Below are 11,169 nucleotides of genomic sequence, written 5' to 3'. Positions count from 1 at the left end.
TCATGAACAGCTTTAATTTGATACCCATATTAAACAAATACATCCTAAGGTTACCCGGGTCCACGTTTTGGGGCCACGCCCCCTTTATATATCAAAATATTTTTTACCCTGTGACCATCCCTGGAAGATATCCAGTGCGTGTGTAAAATTTGGTTACGATCGGCTTATTCGTTTAGGAGCCAAGTGTGTCTATAGGTACATACATAATTTGAATTTTATATATATAGATTGCAGCATTTTTAAATAATATAAGCAAATTGTATTTAAGCATTAATTACTCAGTGTGAATAAGAAAATTCCATCCTAGTTTCTTTATTTGTTGAGCATGGTGTGAAAAAAGCTGAGAAATATTGACACGCGAGATATTCCATGTAGATGACTTGATGACTAGTTGGCTGATTTGTTTATTCTAATAATTGTGGTTTTTTGTAATTATTATTAATTTATTTCCTCGGACATTTGCATGTCTTCTCGCCTTTAATTTATTTTTTACTTGTTTCAATTTATTTAAACAGCTGATCGACATTAAGCGCTGCGTGTTTGTTTATTTATTTGATTTGTTGATTGAGGAAATGTTCTAAGAACTACACAAAATGATTATAAAGATATAAAACTGGTTGAAGCACTTGACGGTGAAGAGCACTTAACATACGTATTCACGTACTTGTTCTATTGCAATGACTAAGAAATGATTCCGTTATTTATATCTTAGGTTCCTAGTGTTAAAATTAGCAATCAGATTCGTAGTCTTTTGAAAGCATTATTTTTTAATAAATATAAAATTGCAAATAGTCTGTGTGTAATAAAAAACTGTATATAATTTTGTGATCACTCAAAATTTTTATATAATTTTATGGCCATTAAAAATTTGCATAATTTTACGCTCCTTAAAAAATGGACTTATATTTTTCGTCATTTAGGAACTGATTTTTAGGTTATTTAAATTACATACTTCGAAAGTGAACATAATTTGTGGTACAAAGCTCAATAAAAATAGTAAAAATAAAATGTTAACAAGCCACAACAACATTGACAAATGTTGTCTTATTTTTAAATGGTCAAAAATTTATGACCAGGTTTTTAATTACCAAGAATCTAGTTTTCAAATGACCGGAATTTTATGTCCAATTTATGTTAGTAAAAATTATGTCCAGTTTTTTTAATGACCATAACTCATTTTGCATTTTTTATGACCGAAGTTGTATGTCTAGTTTCAAGATGGTCTAATTATTTTCAATTTTTAAGTAACCTAAAGACGTATGAATAAATTTTAAACCAACAACAAATTTTGTCAAGTTTATAAGTAACCTAAAACTTCGATTTAACTTTTAAATTACTCAGATTTTAATTTACCAAAAATGCCTTTTTCTAATTTTAAACGGCCATCACTAAAGTGACCAAAAATGTATACCCAGTTTTTAAACTACCACAATTTACTTCCAACCCCATAACTACCAAGAACTATTTAACCTTTTACGTGACCCAAAAACTACCACAGTTAAGCCCAGTTTTCAAAAATCTTTAACTTTTTATGTCCACTTTTTATGTCCGGCTTTGGAACAATCGCAAAACAATTATTTTTAGATTTTCTAGTAGTAAAAAGTTATATCCAATCTTTAGATAAACAATAATTTTTGTCCGATTTTTAGATTAAGAAAAATTTTGTTCACTTCTTATTTTCCAGCTTTGCTACAACTTTTACGTAGTTTGGTTAGAAAAATTTTGCTTTTGGATCGCGAATACGCTAACTCAATTTGATGCCATCATTCTGCAACTAGTGAGTATGACATTCCATTCTGATTGCAACATCAGCGCTTACGTATGTATGTATGTAAGCTTACAGATCTGCGATCTACAAAAATATTTGTCTACCTCTTGAATGCTCCTTCGTTCAAATGCCGTGACATAATCTCTTTAAGGTACATAAATATTTTTATAGCTAATTTCTTCATTTTTTTTTGCACCGTCCAAATAAAAGCGCAGCCCCTATTAAATTTTTATATGTACCGCTAATAACACAAAATTGTTCAGTCACTTAGTCCAGTCAGTCAGCACAGTCAGCCGCTCAGCTTATTGCCATATTTTGCAAATCAACTTTGGTCATAAAAATAAATTCAAATCAAGCAAATAGCGCGACATCAATAAATGTCTAAGTACTCAATTCATGCATACTTATTTGGGTATGTACAATATGTACATACTTGCAACACCGCGCAGCAAATTTCATTCTAATACTTAGCGCCTTGCAATGTTTATTAGATTTCTAACTTACATACATACATACATACATACATACATACATACCTACTGCTATATTATAGGCATATATATGTATTGAGCATGCATATATCACTTTGTTGGACTTTGGATTGTATGTAGTCATTAGCAGCGTTCGATCGGTCGCCAGATCCACAGATCACAGCTGGTCTGTATGTCTTGACTGTCTGTAGACCGGCACACACACACACACCGAGATTACCGCCCAAAGCAGCCGCATTCCAAACATGCTTATGAATATTGCTTGCACTTAGTAATTGTTGTTGTTGTTGTTGCTGCTGCTGCCACTGCTGCGATTATTATTGCTGATGTCTGATTGTTTGTTTACCTGTCTGGCGCTTTAGCCAACCAACCACAAACGTAGCAATATATATTGCCTGTTACAAGCTTATGCGGCATGTGGTATTACACACATACATACACACATACATACCTGCATACATATGTATACCCATATAATTGTGCTTCAATATGTTGCCACTTATTTATCTACCTATGACTTGTCGCACATAAAATATTGCACTTGGATTTGAATAATAAAGCTCGCCGCTGAGTGGGTGTGAAATGGTACATTCGTAGATAATTTTCGAAGTGTTATGGTGTCAACTATAACGCGTGTTATTAATTTTCGCTTTGCATTAAGCCAGCCAGCCAACCAACCAACCAACCAACCGGATGCGTCTTTGTGACATAAGTAGGTGAAACGGTTAGGTTGGTAGTGTGCTCAAGGAAAGGAATTTCCAACGATATACATATATTTGTATATAAATACAAATGTACATAAGACCGTACCACCTTACAAGCGAACAGAAAAAAGTTCGGAGAGCATACCTGAGTCCACAGTATTTTTGCAAAACAATTTATATCTTTTTTTCCAAACCTAGGGGTAGATTTTTTACATTTTTGGTGAGGTCCAAATTCGGAAATATTTTTGTTTTAAATATTTCTACTGGAATAATCTCAATACTTCCTCAGCAAAAGAGTAATAATTTTTGGAGAGATTTAATTGCCTGGCATTAGGATGGTAGGTACTGAGATCTGGTGAATAAGTACTAGGACATGGGACTTGAGGTCAATGGACTTTATACTTTCAGATACGGCGTATAATAAAAAATAGAAAAAGGCGTCCGCTATCTATATACAGCTAAAAGGAAAAAAACTGAATTGTTATGTAAAAAAATGCTTTAGACAGTAAACTTTTTTTCTAATACGATCTAATGTACATACGACATACTTACATAATTAAGTAAGAGAAATGACTAACAACTGGTTTCACAAGCAATTTAAGTTTTATTTATTTTTATTTTCTGTTAATTTGCATATAAAAGTCAAAAAATTTAGATCAGGTCGTTCCCCATACGAAAGAAATTTTTTTTTAATCATTACTTCATACAAAAGTATAGTTTTGAGCTAGGTTTAGGATCATCCACGTTGAAAAAAATTTTTCCAATGAAAAAGACAAAAAGCTTCGAATAATATCCCCCACTTTTGCCGGTCACTACCACTGAAAGTGTTTAGTGGAATACGGTTTGAATTTATTCACCTAGAATGACCAATGGTAGAGGCGAATCATAGGACTTTCATTAGTGTCATCCAAAAAAATTTAGAAAACGCATGTCTGACAAAGGCATGCTTGATATGCTAGTTGTCATTTAGAGAAGCGATAGCTCGATGTTGGCTTTGTAGTGGGAGGGAGGCTCCATCGCAGTATTTCATTGCAGTGAACGAGCCCATCAAAGCAAAACGTGGCACTGTTCACCATCTCGCTCATTTGCCGCACATTCCGACGAAAGTTAAGTATGGAGTGTCCATAGATGGAGAAGGACGTGAAACACAACCTCCATGACGGAACGATCGATGACGATTTTTACGTTGGTGGCATCAAGCTTTTCCCTGAAAAGACCCCTAGTAAAATTATCTGCAGAAAAGTTTTCTAGAATGTATCAATGCTCTAACGAACTTCCAAATTTGCTTTTTCCGGGGTTTCTTGAATTAAGGGTCAAAACGACCTTTTTAGGCATGAATTAATAATAATAATAATAATAATAGATTGGCGCTTACACATATGTTAGTGTTTGGCCGAGCTTCTCCTCCGATTTGTGGCGTGCGCCTTGATGTTGTCACGCCGACTCCGAACGGCGATTTCATTTTTATGAGAAACTGTTTGTCATGGCAGAAATACACTCGGAGGTTTGCCATTGCCTACCGAGGGAGGCAAGAATTAATAGGTTAAAATGTTCTACGAAAGTATTTCCCATATAATTTAACTATATATTTCTTAACCTGTAATTTCGCTCAGACATTTATTTTAAACATTTTGTCCATTTTTTTGAAAACTACTTAGGCCGGGACATGAAAACTTTCGTAGGCCATAAAATAAAGATACGTGCTGACTTTTGCAAATCCGTCGAGTGTTTTATTACTGGATACGCATACTTTCAGAAAATATAAGCAAAGTCCGAGCTGGTTTGAATTTTCGTAAAACTGTCGCACAGTGTTAGAGTAGAAGCCAGCGCTAGGCCCATTGAGGTCAGCCAATCAATGATGGTAGGAATTGCCAATTGTGCACATCGTTCAACCTCAGATATTTAAATGTTTGGCAACAACTACCACGGCAAAGTCACCTGCAAACCCGATTTTCTTTGCTACCGTAGGAATATGTACGTTTAGCACGCCACCGTTTATGGGCGTTGCAAAGGAGTTGGTGATCAGTCCTGTCAAATACGCGGGAACGTTAAAGTTTCGTAGCGTTCACAGTTGGAAAGCGAACTGGTGTGGGTATAGGCCACCAGAAGCTTCTGGTACTTTCACCGTTTTCTCATTAGAGGGATCGTCTGAATCGTCTGGTTTGGAAAGCAAGTGAATTTGTTAGTAGAGAACCATCAAAGCTAAATCATTCAGTTTGTGTTCGTCACGCTGAAAGCGGACAACCTTTTCGGTTTCCAACTCTAAATGAATAGATAAAAGATTTGGGTTGGATGAAGAGCTCGCTACTGCAACAAAACAAATGTCTAGGATCTTGAGCAAACGCTTTATTTGAATACAGTAAAATAAGTGGAAAAACACTAGACTAAATGTATTGAGCTAAAAGGAAACTAAGTTAAGAAATTAAACCAATTTTTTTCCAAAAAAATAAGACAAAAATATTTGGATGAGTGTCTGAAACTTCTGCTCTACACTGCATATATTTCAATATTAAAAGTCCACATTCACACGTTCTGGCAGTTGCTATATATTTTAAAGACATCTTAAAGATATTTCAAGTCCAAGTATAAAAAAAAACAAAAAAATAAATAAAATGCGTAAGAAATGTGCACAACCAGCTGGTGGAAGTGCAACGCACAAATGCGAGTACAAAAAAACCAGGCTACATACATACATACATATGTAGCTGCATTTCTATGTACATAATTTAGTAGCAACAGCAATCGACAATACAAGCAATGTTGCAAGCAATTCAAAAACGTGTTGAACGACAGCAACATAACATTAATTACACAAACGCTATTAAATGCATATTTATGAGTTGCGTTGCTGTTACTGTTGCTGTTGCTGCCGCTTGCCATGTTTCCATGGCCAAGCGTCAAGCAGCGTACAAGTACAAGTTTAGTCAAATATCCATACATATATTTACATGACACTGAAAAAATGTAATATTTGTATAAATTTACACTAACTGCCTGCCTGATGAGCTAACTGGACGTAGTTGCAACAGCGAAGATGCAGAAGTCGGCTGAAAATAGTAGTCACACTGGCAATGTTGCGGTTGCCCGCATTTGCGTTTGCGCCACTGACCACTAAAACCATAAACCTTTGGCGCTGTCACCGCCGCGGCACATTTTTTACAACACACGCACAAGCGTACACCTCACCTAACATAGATACTATTTCCGAACACCTCATCTTGTCAAGAGCAAGTTGGCCGCCGCGCCGCTACTCCGCCACAAGTTTGTCTGCGAGTCATTATTGGTTTGTTGTATATACTGACTACGTGCCTCATAGAAACTTAAGTGCCGCCTAAGTGCGTAAGATGCAATATGACGAGTATGTATGCATATATCGCACATGATCTTTAAAAGTGACACAACTTAAAATTTCACATTTTTGAAACAATGCATTAAAAATGTACACAAAGCTTTGGGTTAGCTTTCAACAAAAGCTGGAGCAAATTTTTGTTATAAATTGTTGAAAAACCCTAAGTTAAAGTCTTGCTTGCCCATATGATTAGCATGTTTTAAAAGTAGTTTTCCGCATTTTCTGACGCACATGTAATTTTGAGTTGTGTCACCTATGAAGATCGTGTGCGATATGCTCTTGTAACGTACACATATGTATGTATATTTACTTGTGTTGAATGCTACTTGTACGTGTGCTTTTATTTGTGGTCATATTTGTTATTAGTCATTGTACGGAGCGTATGCAAAGTTTCTATGCATGCACGCATGCGCCTAAGTGCTCTGTGCTAAGTGCAAGGCAATTGAGTCGAGCAACAGCAAAATTATGGCCGTAAGGCTCACCTTATCATTGAAGTGCGTTTTTAACACCAATTGGAACAATTTTATGCAAATGTACGAGTTTATATATACACATGTGTACATTAGACCATACCACCCAACAAGCAAACAAAAAATGTTCGCTGTACACCCCTGGGTCTAAAATAATTTAGCGTTGGAATTAACAAAAAAAAAAAAAATATTTTGTTTTGGTCGAACCTAGAGGTTGCCTCTTTAAATTTTTCGGCAACACCTACATACATTCGGTAATAAACTATTTTTTTTTTTTTTTTTCTACTGGAATATTCGAAATTATGTTAAACGATTTGATGGCATCAAGGCGGTATGTTAGGGTGATAAGGATTAAGATTTGGTGGGTAATTACTTGAGATCCATGAAATTTGGAAAAAAAAAATTATCATCCTGAAAATGCCGGGGTCATGACGAAAAATGTAAAAAAGGCATTCGGCAAAAAAAAGTTCGAAATTACCTAGCAAAAATACTTCAGATTCGAAGGTGTACTCTTTTTCTGGTACAGCCTAATTTACATACTACAATGAAAGCTCGGTCTAACGAAGCTGAAGGGGTTGTATGAATACGTCCCCATACCTATAGTTTCGTTATACAATTTATAGAATATCAAAATCTCGGTTTAACAAAAAATGCGAAATTTTGAAAGAAATTGTTATATGTCAAGTAACGGTACTTTAACCGGCAACATATTAAGATTTCATTATGTAGAGACTTTCGAGTCGATACTTCTTTATATAGAGGCTTTTCATCGTTATACGTATTCATGGAGCATTTGTTTTCAAGACACTCAATTCCTAAAATGCTGTGGTTAAAATTGGTGTTGATGTCGTTGTCGTTTGGCGCAGTGTCTTAAATTTGTTGGGATGTACACCAGGGGTCGACAAAAGTGAAACTAGGAAATTGGGTGAATTAAAACGAAAATTTTATTGTGAAAACATTATAAAATTATTTAACCTATCGCTCATCTACTTCAATAGTGTCATAAGTCAAAAAAAGCGAAACTCGGAAAAAAACCGTTTGTTGCTTAAACAATTTTCTTGTCCACTAGCGGCCACAATATCATTGCGTCGTGACTTGGCTCTCATCATACCATCAAAAAACATTCGAAATTGTTTTAAAACCAGTGAACCGAGAATGCAGTCCGGTTTCGGTTTAGTTCTAAACGAGAACAACATGTGATGGCAAGAACGTTCCCGAAAAAAAACAGAATGGTTACAAAAGTGTTTAGAGCAGTTTGTACAGGAATAAAATGAGAATAAAGGATACGGGAACGTTTCCGTAAAGAATAAAATGTGGACAAAACTCTCAACAATGTTCTCAAGAAGACGATAATCAGAATGAAATTTACGTGAACGTTTCCAATGAGAACGAAGGTATCGAGAACTTTTCAAGGGGAATTAAATAAGAACAATAAATCTGGGCGCATTCTGCTAGAGAAAAAAAGGAGATCAAACGTTTTGAGAACTTAACGTTAAGACTGAGAGGCCCGTCTGTGTGTTGGGTTGAAAAATCGTTTCAGTGAGAATCACGATTGTTAATTCTAAGCCAGAGAAAAGCTGGGTCATTTGAACCTCCAGATCGTTTATCATTAGGGTGAACTGTCCATTTATTTACCAATATTTCATTTTCGGTGCAAGAAAAGTTCGTGTCTTAAGTCCTTCCTTGACTTAATTTGCGTAATTAACTTTCACAGCCGGTTTCACCAGCAATTTAAATGATTTCTCATTTTTTTGTCAATTTCCATATAACATTCTAAAAATTAAAATCATTTTTCACTTAAATTGCTTTCGTGAACATTTCGAAATAATGCAACGCTATGAGACAAATTTTGTTCTCGCTTCTATGCTTTGCTTGGTTTTGTGAAAATACTCACAAAGGTTTCGTTCTCATTTCGGTTTTAGGCGTTTTTTTGGAACAAAACTACGAGAACGACATTTGGTTTCGATCGAGCATTTTATTCTCTGTAACTGTTTAAAACTGAGAGACTGGAGTTAGTGCCCATAGAACAGCTTTTGCTCTTAGAAAAAATGGCTGCTTGATAACCTCACAAAAATGTCGACGGAATCCTTCTACTGATAACACTTGGACCTATTGCGTATTACTGCTAGCAGTTGATACTCTGGCAACACCATAATTTCAGTACTGGCACGGTTTAAAAATAAATATATGGAACACTTACAAAATCAAAAAAAAATGTATATTTATATATATCTTCACATTCAGAAACCAACGTTATGACAAACATTTCGTGACAGGAGAAAAAACTCGATTGTCGCATTCCATACAACCAATAGCTGTCTTAACTGACCATAACTTGTTGCGACTAGGACGTTGCCCATTAGCATCCGCCTGCCATGTGAGCGTGTGTATGTGTGTGTGTGTGTGCGCTGTGAACGTGCAACAAATCACTAAACAAGCAACTAAACAACATCAATGAGCCTAAAATAAACCAAGATGCCCAAACAGCAAATGACAAACGGCCTGCAGCTAAGAGCCAACGGCCAATAAATAGGTAGGCGAATGAACAACGCGACCAACGGACAACTTGCAACATGCCATGGCAGCAGGCTCTGGTGTAAGCGGCCAGCAAATGCACCGAATGCGAGCAAAATATACAATACTTTAGAGTACAATTACCCAATAAGCCACAGAGCGAAGACGAGTTCGAATCGACGTCGTTACGACGTCGGTCTGGTGAAATCGTTTGGGTGAACTCGAAAACGACGTCAAATCGAATTCCCTTTTTCAGAAATTTGTACTCTATTACACTAAAATTTAGTGAGCTATAATATTGCTTTATATTTTTTCTTTTAATTCAGATTGAAGAGTTTGGAACTTTTGGGAATGCTTGCTGATTTGTTTTTTAAATATTACACATAATTTAAAATGGGATTTTGTATGGTTTTTGCTTTTCATCCGACGGCGAGTTCGCCAGAATGAGTGGAAAACGATGTTGTTACGAAGTCGTTTGGCAAATTGGGTATTCATACATACACACATATATGTATATATGTTAGGTTGTTTGCCGGTATGTTGTACATTGAATGTGGCATTACAAAACTCACCTGTCCAGGAATGGTGTGGCCGAGCTGGAATCCGAACTGGAGACATAACTGTGATAACCCTCCGATTGTGCATACGACGATTGCTTTTGATGATGGAACAACATCGCTGGCTGATCGTAATAGGATGAGGCGCGTATGTTGTACTCTTCGAGGCCGGCCTGTGTGAGGCTGCACTGATCGCTCATGTCATCCTGTAAATGGGCAAAGGAAAAGAAGAAGATAATAATAAGTATAAGAAGCAAAATAAATATAGATTGCAGTCGAGTAAATAGTTAAGTGCTTGTGAGCGGGTTAAAGATTGATTGAGTTGGTGGCAAGTGGTTTGGTATGCTATGAATACGCATGAAAGGCGTGTGTATGTGTATGTGTATGTGTTAAGATTATGTTGCACGTAGCACTTATAAACTAAAGTGGCAGCTACAAGCAGTTAACCGGCTAACTGGATTGTTATTGTATGTCCGTCCCAACAACGTATGTATGTATGTATGTATGGACATCGCTTCATTTGTGCGTTTATTCTGCTGCCGTTGTGGCAAATGTTGCAGCAGCAGCAAAAACAAAAACTAATAAAATGCGTGTTAGAATAAATAAACAAAATGAATGGGGAAAAAAGAATGTTGGTTGCAACAGCAGCTATTTACAACAATAATTATAACACATTGCTATAACCGCTATACTAACATACACACATACACCTATGTGTATGTAACTATATTGTAGCGGAAGCAGTGCCTGCCAACGCAATGAGTCGTAGAAATTGTTCGCATCAGTGGCAATGCCCAAACTTATTGGGTTAGCTTGGCTGAAATAATACGCAACGCATATGACAACAAAAAAAAGCACAACAACGAAGAACCATTGCATAACGCTACGCAGCGGCGCAGCGCACAGTGCAACAGCTCCAAATAAAATGTGGCTAAAAGTAGTAAATGTGCCCCGATTTTGCTGACAATTATAACGTGTAGTACCTTTGTGTAGGATTGAATAAATATGAAAAATTGTTGAATTGAGCAGACTGCCACGCCCACTGCACTAGGGGCGGATATGGTAAATTTTCTCCGAGATCAATGAAATTCGAGTTGTGACTTAGATTAACTTAGTTAGGAAGACATAAATCTGAGAGATGATAAAAATCGGTCAACTGCAACGCCCACCACCCATCCGAATTCTGGATACTAATATTGCAAGGACTATCCTGCAAATATGCTTGCCAAAATTTATTGATTTCCGGAGGATCAGTGTTAGAATTTCATTGCAGGCAACATGCAAATTAAATATACGTAATTTTTTCAAGTGCAAAA

At 36.2% G+C, this 11,169-nt stretch overlaps 1 protein-coding gene across 1 annotated transcript in view; it reads right to left on the bottom strand.

Moving 5' to 3' along the window:
- The window catches only part of LOC108371844 (protein Shroom-like), a gene marked incomplete at both ends in the record, with an annotated part of 26,244 nt that extends 16,185 nt beyond the window's left edge, over nt 1–10,059 (bottom strand). Inside the window, one exon of the mRNA XM_017627448.1 lies at nt 9,869–10,059. Coding sequence (XP_017482937.1) covers nt 9,869–10,059 — 191 coding nt within the window. The remainder of the gene's footprint in view (nt 1–9,868) is intronic.
- Nucleotides 10,060–11,169: the final 1,110 nt, after the last annotated feature.

This window comes from Rhagoletis zephyria, unplaced genomic scaffold (genome assembly GCF_001687245.7).
Source record: "Rhagoletis zephyria isolate East Lansing unplaced genomic scaffold, Rhagoletis_zephyria_1.1 Rzeph_scaffold_05255, whole genome shotgun sequence".
Lineage (NCBI taxonomy): Eukaryota > Metazoa > Arthropoda > Insecta > Diptera > Tephritidae > Rhagoletis > Rhagoletis zephyria.
Note: the sequence above shows the minus strand (reverse complement) of the source record. Positions and strands in the feature narration are given on the sequence as shown.